Genomic DNA, 22426 nt, shown 5'->3' with positions numbered 1-22426 from the left:
TCATTACCTACTGCCTGCATGCACAGCCAGTTCTTAGGTACTCTTAGGTGCATTTGACAGAGGAGAAAGCAAGGCTTTGCTGGCAGCCACAGCCCACTGAAACAGCATGGAGCGCTCGGGGCCAGGAGGGAAAGAAAGCGTTTTGATTTTGAGACTTCAAACTCTAACCTAGCACTGTGAGCCTTTGGATTTTACCACTGTCTACAGAGGCTTTTCGCCTGTGCAGCAGTCAGGAGGCAAGGGAACAAAAGACGAAAGGCAGGAAAGGGAGGGAGGGCTGGCGCCTGGTTCCGACTAGAATTGAACAAGGGAAAAGCTGGCTTTCTGCTCAGAAACTAAAGGAGGACCGCTTGATCTCTGACACTCCTGCTTACAGCAGGAAAATCTGTAGTTAGGAAAAGCAGACAGAACCTAGACACCCCTTGATCAGTTTCTCCCAGGCGTGAGCCTCCTGGAAGCCACCTGTGGACGTGTGTGACGTTGATTCTGAAAGAAGACTGCGGAGGCCCGGATGCCACCCAGTCCTCGTTGTCCCTGTGATGAGGGACAATGTCAGGCAGGGACACAGCACTCACGGAGTCCGTCACGAACTGTGTGACGTGCAGTGGAGTGTCCTGCCAGGAGTGGCTGGGCCACCCGACTTACCGCTTCCATATTTAGGACATCTTAACTAATACAGTCACAAACACCACTGTTATAGACGACATTGCTGTCTAAATGGGTTTCATGGTCATTTTTATTCAGCATTTGCCTTGGGGCATAAGGTCCTGGAGTGACACTGAATCTGTGGAACCTGGAGACATTATCACTTTAAGTTTCCTTGTACATTTCGTGTCTCTTGCCACCAGGACACTTTCACTTGGGTATTATTTATTCAATGAATAACTGACTGAGTACCCACTAGGTGTCCAGGGAGACCGTGGTGGACAAGACAGACTACTTTGCTGTTTCAGGTTAGCAAATTGAAAGTGTTCACTTGACGGTACAGCCTTGGCAGTGAAAAAGTAAATCAACTCATTCATTCGGTATTGGGATCGGGCCGTCCGCCCTCCTTTGAATTTCCACGGCACTGACTGTCCAGTGGTAAATACAAATCAGACTGAAATGCAAAATGCAAATAGTACTAATAATATTCCATTAAGTTGGATAAAAATGCTTTGCTTAATTTAATTCAGGTATTCTTTATCCATGATCAATGAGTAAGGAGCTAAGGGGACAGATTAGAGGCTGTGAAGAAATCATTTTATACTGCCGCCAGAGGAAAAGTGCTCACACTTTAAAAAGAGGAACTATGGGCTGGGCGCGGTGGCTCACACCTGTAATCCCAGCACTTTGGGAGGCCAAGGTAATGGATCATCTGAGGTCAGGAGTTCAAGACCAGCCTGACCAACACAGTGAAACCCCTTCTCTACTAAAAATACAAAAATTAGCCAGGTGTGGTGGTGGGTTCCTGTAGTCCCAGCTGCTCAGGAGGTCAAGGCAGGAGAATCATTTGTACCCGGGATTCGGAGGTTGCAGTAAGCCAAGACTGCACCGCTCTACTCCAGCCTAGGCAACAGGGTGAGAGTCTGTCAAAAAAAAAAAAAAGAGGAACTATGCATTCCCAAATGCATAGTTGAATCCCTCCTGTGAATCAAAGTATTCATTCAAGTGGAGAAACCTCACCAGTGCCTCTTGGCAGATGGTGTGGCAGGCAGGGACTCTGGGTCCCCAAGAGCCCAGCACAGAGTCCTGGAGTGATTTGGAAGCTTGTGGCACACAAGATCCTTCTGAAATAAGCATTCATCACCTCTGACCGTGTGTGTGCCAGGCACTATCATGGTATCCAGGACACAGAGTACCTGTGGCCTAGTGAAGGAGGGATGGGAACCAGCACCAGCCACACCCAGGAAGCACATGGTGTGGTGCCTGCGTAGGGGCTGAGCAAGTTTGGAGCTGTGGCACCTGCCTGCCCTACCAGGTGGCTGTCAGGAAGGCTTCTCCAGAAAAGACAACATCCTGAAATGCTAAATGAAGCGCTCTTCACCTCATGCTATAGGATGAGAAGCCAAAGGAAGCCATCCGGAAAGGTCTGGGCCTGCTCAGCATTCCCTGCATGGCAGGAATGGGCACTGGGAGGGGTGGCAGCTGAGGAGGTCAGTGCCGTGACCCTGGGCAGAGCTTTGCTGCTGCATGGGATGAGGATTTCCTCCTGTAGGGAGGCAGCTGTCACCAAGGCTTTGATAAGGTGGAATACTTTTGTGATCAGACGGGGGAATCATTCAGTCCAGGGACAAACAGGCAGGCAGCAGGCGGCGAGACCAAAGCCGGGTAGGCAGAGGTACTGTGTTCGTCCACTGAGAGGCTTTGGGGACCATGTCCAGGCGTGACGTCAAGGCTGGAGGTGAACCGGGGGGACCTCAACCTCCTTGTGACCTAGAAATATTATGACAGGTGGCGCAAAAGGTGTTTTCAGAACGGGGTCCGATGCAGAGGACAGGGGAGCGTGTGTGTTTTCCACGTCTTCTCGCTGATGCAGGGGGTGGCCCTGCCTTGCTGGCAGGTGCCACCCTTGCACTCTGTTCCCTCACCAGGCTTCTTTCTGCCCACATCATCCAGAGACCCAGACAGATGGCCCCACTTGGAGATTTCCACCTGCTGGCAGCCAACCTGCAAATGACTCCACTGTGCACCTGTGCTGTGTGTTCACCCATGGCTGAAGCAGTGGGAACGTCTTTACTTTTTTTATGATAGGAAAAAAAGTAACAGTATCCTCTTTAATGGACTATAAATGCCCTTTCCAATATCACTGCTTCTGTTTCAAGATGGGAAGACATCTGTATTTGCTTTTGTTGAGTACTTAGTAGTAATTCACTTAATGTAAATGTGAAATACAGGGTTGGTAACAGAATCTCTCCTGTGAATCAAAGCATTCATTCAAGTAGCGATCTGGGCACTGCTGAATTAGACACATGCCTCCCCCGTACGGCTGAAGAGGGGACACAGCTGTTCTACCTGGAGGAGGTGCCAGGCATCGGGAGGAAGCGGAAGCACACCACGGGGCTCTGGGTGTCCCTGGAGTACCTGCTGCTGCAGTTTCTAGCAGAAACACAAGTTCAAGGGCAGAGCTGGAGGGCTCTCTGTTGCACCACTGTTCTGCCTCTTTTTTTCCACCTAGTAAAGGCATTTCACTTTGTCCAAAGAAGCTTCAGAAATATTTGTAAGATAACAGAAGCTATGAGCACTTACTTTCTGGCCAGTGAGATATTTATTTGAACATGCTGCTCTGCTGCAGGTGCACCCTTCGTGTTGTCAGCTTCCTTTCATCGAGATGCTGGGGTGCTGTGGCAGAGCTGCGGAGGGCAGTGCTTCAGCTCGAAGCTGGCATATGCGGGCGGCACTCTTGCAGGTGTTGCTGTTTCCGCAGTAGTGAGTCTGTTGTCTCAAGCACAGGGATGAATGGGAACCACCTCTGCATCCTACAGAATTGTGGACTAGCAGGGCTGCAGAGACCTCGGAGATCCGAGTCCAAATGTGCTCTCTTCACTTGCCAGAAGTCTCATGTTTATCAATCAGAAGAACTAGCACCAGGTCCCCAGGCTCCTGATTATTTGGTTTTGGGTAGGCTCTGCTGAGCCCACATCCGTGGTCCTTGCTGAAGATGGGAAGAGAGTGGCTATGATCAGATCAGGGTACGTTGAACTGAAGCGTGTTTTCAAAACATTAAAACTTAAATTTTGGAAACTTCAAACTTTAAAAAGCAATGTAGGTCGGGCGTGGTGGCTCACACCTATAATCCTAGCGCTTTGGGAGGCCAAGGTGGGTGGATCAGCCGAGGTCAGGAGTTTGAGAGCAATCTGGCCAACGTGACAAAACGCTGTCTCTACTAAAAATAAAAAAAAAAACAGCGAGTGTGATGGTGGGTGCCTGTAATCCCAGCTACTCAGGAGGCTGAGGCAGGAGAATCGCTTGAACTGAGGAGGTGGAGGTTGCAGTGAGCCAAGATCATGCCACTGCACTCCAGCCTGGGCGACAGGAGCAAAACTCCATCTCAAAATTTACAAAATAATTTAAATATTTTGGGACGTTTCTATAGAATCTGTTACACACTTTCTGGCTCATTTGCACAGTCTTTTCCCATTAATGCCAGATTGTCTCTCTGGGTTTGGTTGATGACTGAGGTGATCTGTCAGAGGCCAAGGAAGCTCCAGTCAGTCACTCCAAGGCCACTGTGACCTTGGGCATGGTACTTAAAGATCCTAAGTTCAGGGTGATGCAAAAGCTGGCTTTCTAGCAGGGTTGTAGGGTAGCAGGCGGGCACTAGGCACAGTGCCTGGCATTTAGCAAGCCCCCTGTGACTCATAATGACATTGATGGTGATGACAATCAGAATGGTGGTGCCCTCAGGAATTGCCATCAAGGCAATTGGACTGAAAGGTCCCGGATTTCTCATCTATGTTCAAGTTGAAGATTATTTCATTTCTTCCCAGTCAATTCTCAGAGTTTGTTTATATCTGCTTTAAAATGTTTAAATTCTGTCTCCCAACTAAATACTGACCCTGCTTTGCTTCCAAGATCAGACAAGACTGGATGCATGGCCATAGTGAAATTTTTTATCACGACAAAATATGCAGAACGTGAGCGTTAGCATTGCCGTCATTTGAGAGTGTACAGCTCAGTGGCCTTAACTGAATTCACATTGTTGTGCAGCCATCACCACCGTCCATCCCTTGAACTCCTTCTTCTTCCCCAGTCAGTTATCTACCTTTTTTTTTTTTTTTTTTTTTTTTGAGAGGGAGTCTCGCTCTGTCTCCCAGGCTGGAGTGCAATGGTGCAATCTTGGCTCACTGCAAACCTCGCCTCCCGGGTTCAAGCAATTCTTCTGCCTCAGCCTCCTGAGTAGCTGGGATTACAGGCATGTGCTACCATGCCCAGCTAATTTTTTGTCTTTTTAGTAGAGATGGGGTTTCACCATGTTATTCAGGATGGTCTCGAACTCCTGACCTTGTGATCTGCCTGCCTTGGGATATCTATCTTTTAAGAAGAATGGAGTTCATGTGCTCAGAACAGAAGGGTGGATCAGGGGCCTCTACCTCTGTCTGGGCTCGGGGGGCAGGTTGACAAACATCTGACTGATGGATACCTCTCAGGCATGACCACAAAGCTGGTGTGGAGTGAGGCAGGGGTAGAGATGAGGGGATGGAGGACAAGTCCATATATTTCCCAGTGAGGAGTGTTGCCTTACTGCCTGTTGTTAGACATGACCAGTGTATTTTCCTCATCCAGAAGGTGTGCTCTGGATATGAAATGCCTTTTAAAGGAGGAACTCAAAGAGGGCCTCTGCGATGGCTGTAATGAAGCACCGCAGACGGGGCTGCTTCAGCAGTGGAAGTTCATTTTCTCACAGGTCTGGAAGCTGGATGTCAGGATGAAGGGGTCAGCAGGTGGTTTCCTTTGAGGCCTCTCTTCTTGGCTTCTCCCTGTGTCGTGCGTGATCTTCCCTCTGTGTGTCTCTGTGTCCTGATTTTCTCTTTGTATGAGGCCTCCAGTCTTGCAGGGTCATGGTCCAGACGATGACCTCATTTTAACGTAGTTACCTCTTTAAAGGCTTCATCTCCCAGTAAGGGCACATTCTGAGCTACGTGTGGTTAGGACATCAACATACGAGTAGATGAGGGGGCTCCATTCAGCCCATACCCGTCTCTACAGATCCCTCCGATTCTAAAACTCCTCCAAATCCTCCCCAGTCCCAGGAGGAAGCAGAGGAAGCCATGCGTCCCGTGCCGGGGACCTGCCCTGCACACAATCCCCGGGGCACGGGATTGTTGGTAGAACATTACAGACACAACTCTGAAGTCCCAGAAACAGAATGTCCTACTGTTCCTGAGCCATGCCCATGACATTTTTCTTAGAGAGAAAGAAAAATAAACAGACAGAATATTTTAAGTCCTGCCCTCATCATCTGCCAAGAATAATCCTGGTGTTCTCTGGATCCTGCTCCCTTCATGGCCATCCTGTACTTTGTATCTGCAAATGTCTGCCCTGGAAAAAGCCATCCACTGGCTTCAGGATAATGCACAGGCTTTAAATAAACACAAGACTCCTTGAAACAGAGCCTCGCTCTGGAAATAGAGCGAGAGGCCATTTCAGTCCAAGGAGAGGAGAGACTGATGGCTAATTAAGCTTCGAGGAGAGTCTTTTAAAATAGCATTTCAATTTCAGTTATTGAATCGAGCTGTGATTATCTAGCGTGTCCTCCTTTTCATGCACACTTTACGCTGGGAAACAGCAGGAAGTGAGGGTTGAGTGATTACCTTTCCGGCTATATTCTGTACAGCGAAGTGTGTGGATGTGGCAGAGTCACAGTTACCTGGGGTGGTGTCAACAATGCTTATGCCATTTCTGTGACTTTTAACCACCTTCACTTTCTGTGTGTGTGAACAGACACTTGACGCATTAAGCAGAGTGGCAGGCCTGACCAGAGAGCTGATCAAAAAGAAATCCACTAATTGTACTCATTCATACTAAAAGCTCACTCTATTTCTCTCCCTTCTTCCCCCTTCCCCCCACTCCTAAGCCTTTCGTATGAGCAGGCTGTGTTATATCTATCAATGGAAAAATTCTAAAGACATTTTTGTGGTGAGTCGTCAGGTTTTTTTTTAATTGAGCAGAATGCTAAAGAAATCGTTGGTTCACACGTTGGCTAGTTAAGTCTTTTTCATCAAAGATCCGTGAAGATCATGTAGTGTACATTAAAAATAGGATTTTATTATGAGGTCCTGTTTTCCAGGTGGGATTTGCTTCTCTAAGTCTGTGTAGAAATGGGCACGGGCCGCGTGTCTTGAATCTCACCCATCCATTTCCTTCACTGGTGGCCTTCGCTTTCTCTCCTGTTCCCTCATTTAGCAACAGGGCTGCAGTCATTTCCACTGACTCACCAGCCAGTAGCCAGCACTGGTCCCGCAATATTCACTCATCATAAAGCAATTAACTTATTAGAAAACGGAGAAGATGGGTGCCTGGGCTTTCCAAGGAGATTCTTAGGCGGAGTTCTTCCCCGTGAAATCTGCCTGCCGTGGATGTGAGACAGAAAAACAAGCGCCTTTCAGAGCGGGCCTGCCTGAGCCCGATTTCCTGATGTGTCTCTCTGTGCTACTACTTCAGGTCTCCGAGTTCAATCCTTTGACGTTCACCAGTGTGATTGAATGCGAGAAGCCGAACAACGACCTGACTCGCTTTCGCGGCTGCATGTGAGTATCACGCGTCGGCCTCGCCCATCCTCCTGTTTGGTGACCGTGTAGACAGGTGTGTACACACGCTCACTTATGAAGCATGCATTGAACGCTCGGCCACATTGTCGAGCTGTTTGGGAACGTTGGCCCGCACCTAAGCCTTCCTGGCTGCTTTTGGAACTGGTGGGTCAGAGCCTGCTGTCAGTAGAAGCTTGCTGCTACTATCTGTGAGGAGGAGGTCCCGCTTTTCCTCCCTCTAGCAGGCCCAGGGAAGGTGATGGGTGTGGCCAGCCACGTGTAGCTGACCACACGTGGCCCCGTTATGTGGAAGCAGGAGTGGGCCAGGTGGAATTTCATGGATGCATGCTTCCACCCGTCACTCAACAAGTATCTATTGATACCTACCACGTGTGGGGCCCATTCAAGGCTCCGGATGTAACGTGATAAACTGAAAAAACAGAAGTTCCTGCCTTTGTGTTTATTTCATTCTGGTTAGCGGGAAAGAGGGGTAATTAGAACAAATAAGCATAACCTCGAGTGTGTCTAGTAGGCCAGCCCCTTCCTGCTCTGAAACAGAAAGACAGGTGGATCAGGGCGCAGGCCTGGCCCCGTGCTGGTGCCTGCTGAAGCCACATGTTAGGGAGTAGCAAAGGCCACCTTCGTGCCTGGAAATTTCCATAATAATCGGAGTGTGTGTGTGTGGTCAGTGGCATGCCAGGACAGAGTTCCTGAGTAGCCTGCCTGGGCCCCTGCAGTTGGTCTCCTGGAGAGCAAGCCTGTGACGGGGCATGGCACACGTGATGTTCTACTGCCCTCTGACCCTGTTCCAGCTGCCACGCCACAGCCACCCCCCAGGGCTCAGCCCACTCCCCTGCAGCCCGTGGGGCCGCCTCCTGGTGCTGTCCTGCTCTGAGGCAGGGCGTGGACCGCTGACGCCTGCAGCCACTGAGTGGCCCAGGCAGTGGCCTCCCCACAGGCACACGAGGGTGTGGGGGTGCTCTCCTTCTGAAAGCGGCCCCGTTTCTGAGAACTTTCAGTATAAGTTTGAGTCTTCTGATTTGCCAGCACCTCCGGTGTTGCTGCCTGTGCCCGGCACACAGTGGCAGGAGGTAGGGCTGGGGATGACCCAGCGGAAGTGAACTGTGCAAGGCAAAAGCTGAAATTTGCCTGCAGCCAAGCGATGGCCCCGTCACCCACTGGAATTGCTCTTATTATCTGAGAATCAGACAGACAGAATGTTAAATTACCCCTTAAAGGAGCCAATTAAAGCAGGGTGAAACTCAACAAAATGTGAGTGTGTAACCCCTACGATCTGGGGAGGGAATACTCAACTCACCAGGCACAAACCGTGTCCTGTGGCTTTTCAGGTCTTTCTTGACTCCTGGGCCTCTTCCCCCGGCCTCCTTGATCCCTCACCCCAGGAGCTTGTGTGCAGGGCACCATCCTCAGCACTGCTGGGCATCCCCAGGTGCGAGGCGGCTGCAGAGAGCAGGTGCTGGGTTTCTAGACATCCGGACCTGGAACAACCCTTGTGAAGGGTGGGGCGCAGCAGTCTCCGGACAATGTTCAATGGTATCTCTGCTCATGGAGTAATTTTGGGGTGCCAGCTCCACCAAAAAAATAAATAAGGGATCAACTTTCACCTCTGAAGACCGCACTCCTGCCTCATTGACCTTGGTGTGACAGGGCGGGGCCTGGCCTTGGTGGCACAGCGGGGACAGATAGGAAGGTCTGCAGCGCACTGGAGCCCACAGAGCCCAGGGAAGGTGACTGCCCACTGCTGGGGTGGATGAGAGGGACAGGGTCTGGCGCAGGAGGCAGGAGGGGCATTGTATTGCTCAGCCACTGTCTCTAGCAGTGTGGGGGGGACAGGAGTCTTAGCCGAGGCCGTCGAGTGGCTGAGTACCAGCCAAGTGGCTACACTCACCGTGAGTGCTATGGAGGACGCCTGTTGAGTGGGTGCCATCTGCCCACAGCCAGCCAGCCAGGCCCACCGGGACTTCTCCAGCCTGTGCCGTCATCAGGCGGTGTCACGTGGTGCCCTCGCCAGCACGTTGCCTGAGAAGAGCAGCTCTCCCAGCATGCGAGCCTTTCCTGCTCTGCCCCCACTCATGCCATGCCGTCTCCTTACCTACACCACCCATCGTCCAACCCTGGTGGAGTCCTGTAGCCTGGGCACAGGCACTGTCTGGGTCTGTGTGGGCACAGCCAGTTCAGGCACCTGCACACCTGACCCTCTTTAACTGTGGTTTGCCGTCTTCACCAGCCAGCGTGTTTTGGACTTGCCACAGGGTTGTCAGGGTGTGGACGGCCCCTCTCCCAGCCAGATAAGTCAGGAGGGCTCTCTGGAGGTGGAGCAGCAGTGCGTTAATACCTCCGCCCGTGACTGTGGGGTACAGCCGGAGGGAGCAGCCCTGGGCCAGACCATCAGCCTGGAGAGGGCTGGGGCAGCCTCACAGTGAGGAAGAATCCTGGGCAGGAGTGCTCCCTGGGGCTGCAGTGCTCCCTCAGGTAGGCATGCTCACTCCAGTAGGGCCTGGTATCGAGGTCCATCCCAAGCAAAGACAAAGGTCTCAAACCCATACCAGTCCTGATGCCCAGGCAGGGTGCTAAGCTGGTACCGGTCCTGATGCCCAGGCAGGGCGCTAAGCTGGTACCGGTCCTGATGCCCAGGCAGGGCGCTAAGCTGGTACCGGTCCTGATGCCCAGGCAGGGCACTAAGCTGGTACCGGTCCTGATGCCCAGGCAGGGCGCTAAGCTGGTACCGGTCCTGATGCCCAGGCAGGGCGCTAAGCTGGGAGGTGGATCTGCTGTCCAGGCCTGGAAGCACTTCAGCCGCAGAGCCTATGCCCTGGTCGGCTGGTCTGCCTCCTCCACGGGCCTCCCTCCAGCCTCCGTGAGGCAGCGCTGCCAGGTGGCTCCTTCACGGCACAGAGCCCAGGAATGCCGGCACATTTGCTCCCTTTCCGACCAGCCATTCCCAACTTGAAACATGAACTGTTTGCCCTTGGAGAACAGAACTCAGCTTGGGGTTTGTAGCAAGAAGACCCAAGTCTGAATATAGGCTCTCCCTCTTCCCTGGGAGGTGGCCTTGGGAAAGTTGCTCTGCCCTTCTGAGCCCTGGACTTCTCCTGACCCTGGAGGTATCATTGCCCCGTGAGCCTCACAGGCAGACCTGACAGTCAGGTGAAGGAGTGTACATGAAGACGATATGGATTAGAACGTGTCACCTGTGGAATGCTCCCGGTAGAGGAATCTTAGACACAGAGAGGGGATTGGCGGTTGCCAGGGTTTGGGGGTTTGGGGGTGTGGGGTGAGACAGGAATGGGAAGGGACTGCGCATGGTCTAGAGTTTATTTCCAGCATGATGAAAATGCTCTCATCAGCCGGGCACGGTGGTGCACACCTGTAGTCCCACCTACCTGTGAGGCTGATGTGGGAGGATCGTTTCAGTAAGGGAGGCAGAGATTGCCGTGCGCCGTGAGCGTACTCCATCCTGGGAGACAGAGCAAGACCTGGCCTTAAAGAAGAAAATGTTCTCGTATTAGCTGGTGGTGGAAGTTGTAGAACTCTGACGATACAAAAACAAACAAACAAAAAAAAAAACTAGGCTGTGCAGTGGCTTACGCCTGAAATCCTTTGGGAGGCATGGATGGGAAGATCACTTAAGGTTAGGAGTTCAAGACCAGCATGGACAATGTCCTGAGACCTTGTCTCTACAAAAACCACACGCACAAAAAAAATGAGCCTGGTGTGGTGGTGCACACCTGTAGTCACAGAAACTCGGCAGGATGAGGAGGGAGGATGGCTTGAGCCCAGGAGACCCAGGCTGCAGTGAGCTGTGGTCCCACCACTGCACTCCAGTCTGACGACAGAGCGAGACCCTATCTGAAAAACAACAAAACGAAACACAGAACTGTATGAACTTTAAATGAGTGAACATTAGAGGGTGTGAACTATGTCTCAAGCTGGCAGAGAAACAGTGCTCGGGGTCTCATTATTCAAGTGCTCTTTAAGGCCACATTCTTTGGAAGGATCCCCGCACGGTGAAGCCCTAATGAAATCTTCAGAGTCAGGATCTGGAAGGGATGTCATTCCCCACCTTCTCCAGCCTCTCCCAGCGCTCACTGGCCAGCCCCTGCCCTTTGCCATCGCCCAGAGGAGGCCTCCTGTGAACAGACACCCAGACACCTGGCTCAGGCTGCCCCTGCTGATTGTGGTGACGCAAATCAATGGAACATTTGCACTTTCCCCTAAAGAATAAAGCAAAGAGGTTGGCTGGTGGATTGGTCATCCGATGTCAAATTCCATCTTACATTGTAGAGCTGGTTCCTTTGTTCTCTTTTCAGATCGTTGATGTTTGCTTTCTGTGCTGGGGTGCTTTGATACTGGATGCACGCATATTTATAACGGTTATGTCCTCCTGCCTAATTGACTCTTTTTTGTCTCTTAGGGCAGCTTTTGACTTAGTCTATTTTATCAGATACAAATAGAGCCAGCCCTGCTCTCCTTTCTTAGCGCACAGGCCCCACAGAGCAGGGATCTGAGCTGGAGCCTTTTACAACCACATAGGGCCGGGCGAGCACCAGCTGCATTTTGGGGTAGGCTCTCCACCCTGGTGGGTGACACCCTCCGGAGAACATGGTTAGTAAAGGCAGCAGGGCCGTCACTAACACAGACCTGTCACAGTCCGTGCCCCCTCCAGCCTGGTGTCTGGTTGGAGCCTTGTGTGGGCTGTATCCAGATGTCCTTACTGCCAGAGACCAAGCAGTGAATGAACTGCATCAACTAGACTCATTAAAACTGGAATGTTTTAATTTCACCTCCTCACCTTTAATTGACAGATTTATGTCTTAAAAATATTGGAACATCAGCACAAAACAATTTGGTAATTTCCACACTTACTTTTGTTAGATAAACAGAAACCTGAGCATCTTATTAAAGAAAATTCTGCCCAGGATTTGACAGTGGAAGGAATTGCCTATCATTCCTTCCTCTCAGTCAGGATCCATGTAGGAAACAGACTGGGTACTTCAGTGCACATAGATGAGGAGGGATGTTTGCTAAGGGCACATCTTTGCTAAGGTCTTTCTGCTGGAGTGGGTGGGTGTAGGGGACACATTGGGGACAGAGCAAACACTGAATTAGTAGCCACTGAGCAGTCACTGCCATGAGGCCCCATGGGGAACGGTGGCTCAGGGACTCATGACCAGGGAGATGCCTGGGGACACTCATAGCCCTGGTCGGGTGACACTGCCAGCCAGTGCTGCCTCTCTAGCAGGGAGCACAGAATAAACTCCCTGTCTTGTCTTGTCTTTTTTCTTTTCTTTTTTTTTTTTTTTTGAGATGGCGTCTAGGTCCGTAGCCCAGGCTGGAGTGCAATGGTGCGTTCTTGGCTCGCTGCAACCTCCGCCTCCTGGGTTCAAGTGATTCTCCTGCCTCAGCCTCCCTGAGTAGCTGAGGAGGCATGCGCCACCACACCTGGCTAATTTTTTTTTTTGTATTTTTAATAGAAATAGGGTTTCGCCATGTTGGCCAGGCTGGTCTCTAACTCCTGGCCTCCAGCAATCCTTCCCCCTCAGCCTCCCAGTGCTGGGATTCCAGGTGTGAGCCACCACGCCCGGCCGACTCCGCCTTTTCTCGCTTTCAGCCACTCCTCCAGTGTCCTTCCTGTCATCCACACTGGATGGACCCAGCTCAAAACCAAGGGCCAGGCAGCCTTCACCGTTTGCCAGGCTCTGAGGTGGGCACTGGGGTGTGCAGTGGACAGCACGTGAGCAGCTCATGTTTGGAAGTGGAGACATGGAGGCAGAAGGAGTGCTGGGGGTCGGCCTGGCAGGAGGGACTGGGAGTGTGGTGTGCAGGACTGCCCTGAAGGCGGCAGCCCCTGAGCTCCCTCAGGCAGAGGCCAGCACAGAACAGACAGAGCGTCCTGTGTGAGGGTGGCTGGGGCAGAAAACGCCAGAAGCCACCCCTTCTGTGGACCAAGCAGGGGCTGCAGAGCAGGTGGGCCTGCGTCAAGCCGGAGCAGTGAGGAGCCCTGCAGGGAGCATCACACGTGCATGCTCGACTGCCCCAGTGCCCGTGTGAGCAGGAACCCAGGCCTCTGCAGCTGTGTTGCAGGCTCCAGCAGAGAAATGCAGATGCCTGAACCAGAACAGAGCTGCAGGGAGCTACAGGGAAGGGGGAACAGATTAAAGAAACAGCCACAGAGGAGGTTAATGTGCAGACGAGGCTGAATGGATGTAAAATGAGGGAGGAGTCAAGGTCCACCAGGGACCCACTGTGGAGCCACCACCTGGGGCGCGGCAGGAAGGAGGGTCTGGGGCTCTGGCTGCCAGAGGCGATGGGGAGGAATCTGCTTAGAGACTGCGGTCCCTGGTGCCCAGGCTTGTGCGCTGCTGCCCGGGGCCGGGGAGGAGATGCCCAGCACTGCTGCCCTGAGCCGCTGCATTGGAGGGGAGGATTCCCACCTGTTGGAAACGGATACCCAGTGCCGCAAGGAAAAATTAGCACCAACAAAGGATCTCTTAGCAAGCAATTTTTACGTTTTTTACTTCCTGCACTGCAGGAAGGTACCCTCACCAGCCGTTTTGCCATGAGACTACACTGACCAAAGGAAAAGCAGGCATATTCATCCCTGACGCATTTGGGATTATCCCTACTGCTGGGTCTGATCTCTGTTGGCTGGAGCCAGACCTCACAATCTAAACTACACCCCGATTGGCTCACAACGTAAAACTTTTCTAAACAGGTAAAAGCAATGGCGAGCTGGGACGTGCCTGTGAGCGCGTCCAGCACAGATATCTTGGTTAAAGTACAAGGACGTAGAGTGTACTCCGTGCCTGTAAGCACAGCGTGTCTAACAGCTGCATAGGATAGGGCTTCACAAAGAGCTATTAGCACACTTATGATTTATTCTTTAACAAGAAGGGAAACTTAGGAACTTTTACTTCCCACACCACCCCAGCTGCGGGTCCTTGTTGGCAACTCTGATGGTGGCTGGCCCTCACCTTTCTTCACGTGTGGGGACTCAGGTGAATGAGGCCCCTTACCAACAGCAGATGAGGTCAGGAAAACGTAACGCCTTCTGAGAAGAAACACAGGCGGGAGGTATCAGGTGAACTCTGCCGCTTCCCGTGGGGCCTGCGTGGGGCACATTCAGTGGATGGCCGGCGTGCTCACCCGATGTTTCTCTCATCCGGGTTTGATTGGGAAGAGACAGGTCTGATGAGTCAGCAGACCTGGGGACTTGGATTGCGTGAGGCCTTCTAAGTGGCTTAATTCAACTTTAAAGGATGTATGTGACTGCTGGGGTCAGCAAAACAGAGTGCCACAAACCAGGCGGCTTTACCAACAGACTTTTGCTGTCTCCTGGTTCTGTAGGCTGGGAAGTATGAGATCAAGGTGTCTGCAAGACTAGTGGCTTCTGAGACCTTTCCTGTTGGCTTGTGGAGGGCAAGATGCCTTCCCCTTGTGTCTTCACATGCTCTTCCCTCTGTGTGTCTCTGTGTCCTAACCTTCTCTTCTTAGAAGGATCTAGTCCTATGGACTAAGGCCCACACTAAGGACCTCTTTTTTTTGTTTTTGACAGAGTCTTGCTCTGTCACCCAGGCGGAAGTGCAGTGGAGCGATCCCGGATCATGGAAAGCTCTGCCTCCCGTGTGAGTTCAGGCGATTCTCCTGCCTCAGCCTCCTGAGTAGCTGGGATTACAGGCGCCCGCCACCATGCCCAGCTAATTTTTGTATTTTTAGTGGAGACCAGGTTTCACCATGTTGACCAGGCTGGCCTCAAACTCCTGACCTCAAGTGATCCATCTGCCCCTGCCTCCCAAAGTGCTGGGATTACAGGTGTGAGCCACCACCTCCAGCCAAATGACTTCATTTTAACTTAGTATCTCTTTGAAGACCTTGTCTCCAAATACCGTCATATTCTGCGGTCCTGGGAGTTAGGGATTCACCAGCTGAATTCTGAGGGGATGCAGTTCAGCCATGACAAGGGAGCTGACAGCTCATGTTCTTATGTGTGTCTCTGCGGAGCTGAGCCTCATGCCTCTGTGGTCCTGGGCCTCTGCCGCCCTTGGCCAGGCCTCTCTCTCTCACAAGCCCCAGGCAGCCTCCAGCCCAGGCACCGGGCACCTGGTGGTGCCATCATTCTTCAGCCTCCCCTTTCTGACGTGGGGCTGTCCATCTAGGGGTGTGTTCCCGTCCCCTTTGCATTCGCTCGTCCTTCTGGTGTGGGCCTTGTATAGGTCGGTGCACCTGCATAAGGTCCCAAGTTTCTGTCTGGCTTGGACTTATCAGAAATCACAGTAGTTGCTCAAAAGTCAATGTCACAATTAAGAACACTTAATGCAGAACATCTTTCTTGTTTCTATCAAGTGTATGGTTTGTCCTTAAGCACAACCTGAACTTGGAGACGATTTGTTATTTTCTTCTGTCCCGGTGGGTGCAGTGGTAGCTTTGGCTGGCTGTCGCTGGAGAAGTCCACGGGAGACACACGGTAGGAGGTGTCCTCACTCCTCAAGCGTGGAACAGGGTTTAGTACGTAGGGATGTCTCGTGCCCGCCAGGCTCTCAATATTGTGGCTGGCAAAGTGGGTTTCCGTCTTGAATGTCTCTTTAAAGGAAAACCTCCCTCCATCTTGGAAAGGCCAAGGGAGCTGTAGACACAGTGCTGGCTGAACAGCCCTTGTGCGGCCCCCTGTGTCCGCTCTGCGGAAGAACCCTTGCTGTTGGTAAATAACTGACTTGTAGGAAATCCATCCCCCCAGCTTGCATTTCAGCCTTGCCTTTGCTGCTTAGCTTTTCCCCTTCACTAGGACAGAGCCCTTTCCCTGGTCCGGAGGCTAAGACTTGGCAGGAGGGAAAGACCTGCAGGGGTCCCTGGTGACCTGCTAAGAGCCGCACCGGAAGCCTTTGGGCCGTGAGAGTGGGGAATGTGTGTGGAGGGGGTGTGGCTATGAACGGGTGGCCTCTTGGAAGGCACTTCCTTGGTGGCCCTGCCTGGTGGGTTAGGCTGGGCCCCTGCTGTGGCTCTGGAAGCCCAGATCGACAGCAGGCCTGGGCTACAGTTCTGGTTATGAGGCCTCCCCCGTTGACCTGTGTACCTGGCTCCTGGGGCCACATCTGTCCCAGTGCAGTCCTAGCCCAAGGCTGCCCAGCCAGCATGGGTCCTTAGCGGGCCGGGAGGACAAGTTTGAAAACCAGTAGCTTAGGCTTGGACTGTCCCTCTGAAACCAAATAGCAGCAAAACAATGTATAGAATTGTCTAATGGAATTTACATTTCAGACCACACAGATTAATATTTCTTATAACATTGTAACTTCTTGTAAGAGAAAAGGATGTAAATAGTGAAACCAGTGTCATCCCCTTTTGTAGACAGATGTTTGTATTTTTGTGACAGCTTGAGGCTGTGATGAGGAGTCACAGTTTCTGTGTTGAGCAGGAGATGTGCAGACGCCACCTAGCCAGCCTCCCTTGGCCGGTTAGGGGTCTGCCCTTTCCAGCGGGGGTTAATCCCGGAGTGAAAGCGAGTCTATGTGCGAAATAAACCCCAGGCTCTCGAGCTGCTGCTGGACGCCCAGTGAGTAGTGGACAGCAGCTCCGTCTCAGTGCTTACAGAGACCCACAGAGCGAGCCACCCACTCCTGGGGCCCCCTCCCCACCTCCCAATCCAGACCCCAGTGGCCCCTCACTTCCACTATGTCAGCGCCTTCCTTCCTCAAGGCAGTGCCGCTGGAGACATGAGGCACATGCCCGGCACGTGACACGGGCCAACTGTCACTCCACAGCATACATGACAACGGGAAGAAGGCCGCGCTGTATAAAGAAAACCTGCTGCTGCGGGGCTGCACGCTGAGGAACACGGACGCGGTGGTCGGCATCGTTGTCTACGCAGGTAGGCTCCGGCACCCGGCGCCACCCGCTGCCGCATGTGCAGTGCTCTCCAGCGCTTCTCCCTCCCTGCGTTCTGATTACGAGAGCAGCATGGCCAGGCGCAGTGGCTCATGCCTGTAACCCCAGCGCTTTGTGAGGCTGAGGCGGGCGGATCCTGAGGTCGGGAGTTTGAGACCAGCCCGGCCAACACAGAATGAAATCCCGTCTCTACAAAAAAAATAGCCGGGGTGTGGTGAGCGTGCCTGCAGTCCCAGCTACTAGGGAGGCTGAGGCAGGAGAATCATTGAACCTGAGAGGTGGAGGTTGCAGTGAGCTGAGATGCTGCCACTGCACCCCATCCAGCCTGGGCGACAAAGTGACACTCCGTCTCAAAAAAAAAAAAAAAAAAAAAGAGCGTAACATATTCCCCCCTTGTAGAAAGCTTGGAAAACTAGGAAAATGGAAAGAAGGCAAAGCAAAAATTCTTTGAACAGTACCTCCACCCAAAGCGTTCTTTCTTGGCATGGTAGCGTATTTTTTCCACTTCTTTCTCCACAGTCATTCTTTGTATAAGACTAATTTAATTAACTTTAATTCATTTTATTGTATTTTCAGACCTGTTCACCAGGAAGTAAGATTAATTTTACCGAGCTTCTCACCTAAGCACCAGCAAATGGCGGCGTGGAATTCTCTCCACGCCTCCCGTGCAGCTAGCTGGTCCCTTAGCTCCAGGCTCAGACTCACCATGTCCCTTTGTCCTCCCGACAGGACATGAGACCAAGGCTCTGCTGAACAACAGCGGGCCCCGCTACAAGAGAAGCAAGCTAGAGAGGCAGATGAACTGCGACGTTCTCTGGTGTGTGCTGCTCCTTGTTTGCATGTCTCTGTGTTCAGCGGTTGGTAAGTTTCCCGGACAGATCGGAAATGAACGGGAACCAGGCCGGTGGCTAATGCCTGTAATCCAAGCACTTTGGGAGGCTCAGGTGGGTGGGTCACTTCAGGTCAGGGGTTCGTGACCATCCTGGCCAACAGGAGGAAACCCTGTCTCTACTAAAAATATAAAAAAAATTAAAAAAATTAAAAAAAATTTAAAAAAAGCCAGGCATGGTGGCTCATGCTTGTATTCCTAGCTACTCGGGAGGCTGAGGCAGGAGAATCACTTGAACCTGAGAGGCAGAGATTGCAGCGAGCAGATACTGAGCCCCTGCACTCCAGCCTGGATGACAGAGCAAGACTCTGTCTCAAAAAAAAAAAAAAAAAAAAAAGCAATGAATGGGCCCCAGGTGAGCTTGGCAGGCTGCCCCCAACATGCAGACCTAGCACCCAATAGTTAAAACACTGGTTTTTCACTGACTTGAACTCAAGGGCGGCTGGCATCGCACAGGCCACATGGAAACACCTGGAAGAAAGGACCTGGCAGAGTATAGCTGTCCCTCGGTACCCATGGGCAGTCGGTTCCAGGGCCCCGCCATACCAAAATCCTCGGATACTCAAGTCCCTGACAGAAAGTGAAACAGTATTCACATATAACCCACCTGTGCCTTCCCATATGCTTTAAATCAGCAGTCCCCAACCTTTTTGGCACCAGAGACTGGTTTTTTTGGAAGACAGTTTTTCCACGGATGTGGGGGTAGTGGGGGATATGGTTTTGGGGTGAAAACGCTCCACATCATCCGGCACTAGTTAGATTCTCATCAGGGCATGCCACCTGGATCCCTCCATGGGCAATTCACAGTAGGGTTCCTGCTCCTGTGAGAAGCTCATGCTGCCGCTGATCTGACGGGAGGGGCAGCTCACCTAAGCAGCTCGCCTGCAGCTGGGCAGCCCAGCTCCTGACAGGCCATGGACCAGTCTGCAGCCTGGGGGGTAGGGACCCCTGCTGTAAATCACCTCTAGGTTACTTACAATGCCTGATGCAATGTACATGTCATGTAGGTAATTGCTATAATATGTTGTTTAGGGAATATACACAGATACTGTCTTTTTCTCCTAATATTTTCTGGTCCATGGTTGAACCCATGGATTTGGAACCCACAGATACTGAGGGCCGACGGTAATGTCATTTTCTGAATTGACAGTTTCTCAGTGGAAGAATGCATTCATCACAGCAGTGGTGATGATTCCAGGGGAAGAGGTATTAGCAAGTTCGTGCCGAACTAAGGCTACTAGCAGGAGAAGCACAGATGTGACTCATGCGAACTTCATGAAAAGAGAAACAAGAGATGGCTTTGGGTTCTAGGAAGGGGCTAGCAGGTTCCACGTGGGCTCACACAAAGTGGGTGTGATGTGGTCTCAGCCCAGTGGCATGAGATACAGATGGTACAGGGCACAAAAGAGGCTTCCGTTTCCAGACAGGTGTGGGTCCAGTGGACTAGGAATGGGCATGACTGCTGGTTCCCAGAGACTCCCCTATGTGAAGCGTGAATCTCTGGAAAGGACAGTAACAGCAGTGTCCGAGCCCACTGACTGTTTTGTTGTTGTTGTTGTTGTCGTGCATTTCGTGAGACTGGTGTTTTGCGAGATGCGTGTTGAGAAATTCCGTCTCGGGGCCTCACGCCGGCTGCCGGCTGCCGGCACACAAGTAGCTCTGGGTTAGGACAAGTGCGACCACTTAGCGCCATCCATGGAAACACCCAGTGTAGGAAGAGACCAAGTCCCAGCTCCTTCCTGAAGTTGGATCGTAGGTGCCAAGAACATTGTGTGTCTTTGTTTTCTGACAAGGCAGAGCTGGCGGAGAAAGCCAAATGTGCTGGCATCGGGTGACAGATATTAAAGTGCTGCTTTAGTATTCGCTGGCAACGTTTATTTTTCCCTGGGCTGAACGACATTTCTCTTTGAACGTTTACTACAGGACATGGACTGTGGATATGGCGGTATCAGGAGAAGAAGTCATCATTTTACGTCCCCAACTCTGATGGAAGCCCCCTGTCCCCAGTCACAGCTGCAATCTACTCATTTTTAACCATGATAATCGTTCTGCAGGTAACAGTACAAAGTATCACACAGTAACTGTTTGACTTCTCTGAAGAGAACTTAAAGTCATCCTACTCTGCTCAGAATTTCCTATAAATTCTGCATCTGGGAGGACCGCAAATATATCTGCCAAAAGTTCTGCCTTTTATTTTTCCTCCTAAATCATCTATGGGATCCTTCCTTCTGTGATTTTTAAGTTAAAATTCTCCTTTTCTGTTCTTAAGATTCTTGTGCTTTGAGGGTTTGGTTTGGGTCATCGTTTTCATTTTGTTGTTTTTCCTTTCAGTTACTTTTTTTTAAAAAATAGATTTTATTTTGGAATGATTTTAAGATTTACAGAACAGTTGCAAAAGTCTTTGCAAAAGCCCTTGCAACTTTAGCGTAAATCTTAAAATCATTCCAAAATAACATTAGCTTTATAAATAAATTTTACACTGAGTTTCCATACACCCCTCACCCAGTTTCCCCTAATGTGAACATATTACATTGTCACAGGACATTATGAAAGCTAAGACGCCAACTTTAGTCCTTTGCTTTTTTTGTTTTGTTTTGGGTTGGGTTGGGTTGGATTGGTTTTTTACGACAGAGCCCTGCTGTGTTGCCTAAGCTGGAGTGCAGTGGCGCAATCTTGGCTCACTGCAACCTCCGCCTCCTGGGTTCAAGCAATTCTCTTGCCTCAGCCTCCCGAGTAGCTGGGATTACAGGTGCGTGCCACACATCTAGCTATTTTTTGTATTTTTAGTAGAGATAGGGTCTTACCATGTTGGCCAAGCTGGTCTTGAACTCCCAACTTCAGGTAATCTACCTGCCTCTGTCGCAAAGTGCTGGGATGACAGGCGTGAGCCGCTGCGCCCAGCCCAGCCCTTTGCTTTGAACAAAATGCCAGACTTGTCTCAGATTCCACTAGTCTTTCCATAAATGTGCGTTTTCTGCTCCAGGATTCAGTTGAGGCTATTACATTGCATTTATCTGCACTTGTTTTTATTACTATTATTAATCCACATGCCTCCCTGACATAGAAAGTCCATGACTTGCTGGCTGTGCTCAGAAAGGTCTGTGAAAGCGTGGGGAAGGTCCCAGCGTCCGGAGGCAAGGGGGCGGTGAGATCACCGCCAACCTTCTTGAGAACTCAGTGACCAGCGACACTGGCTCAGCCTTTGCCTCGGAGGGAACCTTTGCTGTCTCTTATATGTGCTTCCTACAACAGGAAACAGTCTTATTTAACTCTCTACATCCGTTTTTTTTTTAATAAATGCAAATTTTTTCCTAGCCTTGAGCTAGGGCTATAGTTAGTGTTTCGTTAACACACTTCAGTTCCCAGGAGAACCGAGTGAGTGTGGGTATGATATTCTGAGTCTGTAAACATTAGTTCGGTACCATTACGCTACAAAAATAAATGAGTAAATAAACATTAATTTTGAGGACAATTGTTCTTAAATTATGAAGACATCACTGAACGATTTCTCAAAGCCTCTGTCCCTTTCCTCTGCATTGTACAAGAGCACAGAATCACAAGTCCGGCGTCTGAAAAAAGACTGTTGTTTGCACTGCTCCCTGAACTTGGGGTTGTGTCCCCGGGAGACGGGAGCCCAGGGAGGGCCCGGGGTCGAATGCGCCGTGCAGCGTGGTGCGAGCTGGTCTTGCGCGTGAGGACCGACCGTGCCGTGATGTTTCCTCTCTCTTCTCTCTCCTGTCCTAGCCTCTCTCAAGCACAATTGCTTGCTGCTTTCCAAGCCACGGGCAGCACACTTCCAGACACCATAGTGGACCCCCGCTCTGCAGCTGCTCCATAAGCTGTCCTAGGTTATTCTCTTTGCCAATACTCTCATACTTTTCCAATACTGACTCTAAACCAACCTATTTAAGCTCATCAAGGTACAGTATGGTCCCTACTTCCTTGCGGTCATAGTCATTTGTAGTTTAAAGAGATTGACTAATTCCCCCGCTCGCCGGTCCTCACGTCATTCCTCCCGGGTGCCTCGTCTCTTCCAGGTTTTGATCCCAATTTCCTTATACGTTTCCATTGAGATCGTGAAGGTATGCCAGGTGTACTTCATTAACCAGGATATGCAGTTGTATGACGAAGAAACAGACTCGCAGCTGCAGTGCCGAGCTCTGAACATCACGGAGGACCTGGGGCAGATACAATACATCTTCTCGGACAAAACTGGCACCTTGACGGAGAATAAGATGCTTTTCCGAAGATGCACTGTGTCTGGTGTAGAATATTCTCATGATGCAAACGGTGAGTCTGGGGCGGGGGCTCCCAACCCGGGCTGAACCAGAAAGCTGCCCTATCCAGAGCTGCTTGGACACCACACACACACACACACACACACACACACACACACACACACACACAC

The 22426-nt window shown here is 51.2% G+C and overlaps 1 protein-coding gene across 3 annotated transcripts in view; it reads left to right on the top strand.

The window, feature by feature from the left end:
* The window catches only part of ATP10A (ATPase phospholipid transporting 10A (putative)), a 157097-nt gene that overhangs the window by 90068 nt on the left and 44603 nt on the right, over window positions 1-22426 (top strand). For all 3 annotated transcript variants that reach the window (XR_004263261.1, XM_032259964.1, XM_032259962.1), the window contains exons 3-7: window positions 7144-7229; window positions 17006-17112; window positions 17859-17990; window positions 19942-20072; window positions 22056-22308. Coding sequence is in view for 2 of the 3 variants with exons in the window: in XM_032259964.1 (XP_032115855.1) it covers window positions 7144-7229; window positions 17006-17112; window positions 17859-17990; window positions 19942-20072; window positions 22056-22308 (709 nt within the window). In the remaining variant the exon portion in view is untranslated. The remainder of the gene's footprint in view (window positions 1-7143; window positions 7230-17005; window positions 17113-17858; window positions 17991-19941; window positions 20073-22055; window positions 22309-22426) is intronic.

Source organism: Sapajus apella, unplaced genomic scaffold (genome assembly GCF_009761245.1).
Source record: "Sapajus apella isolate SASKATOON/1434 unplaced genomic scaffold, GSC_monkey_1.0 scaffold113, whole genome shotgun sequence".
NCBI classification, from domain to species: Eukaryota; Metazoa; Chordata; class Mammalia; order Primates; family Cebidae; genus Sapajus; species Sapajus apella.
The sequence above is the reverse complement of the archived record's forward strand: the minus strand, read 5'-3'. Positions and strand labels throughout refer to the sequence as shown.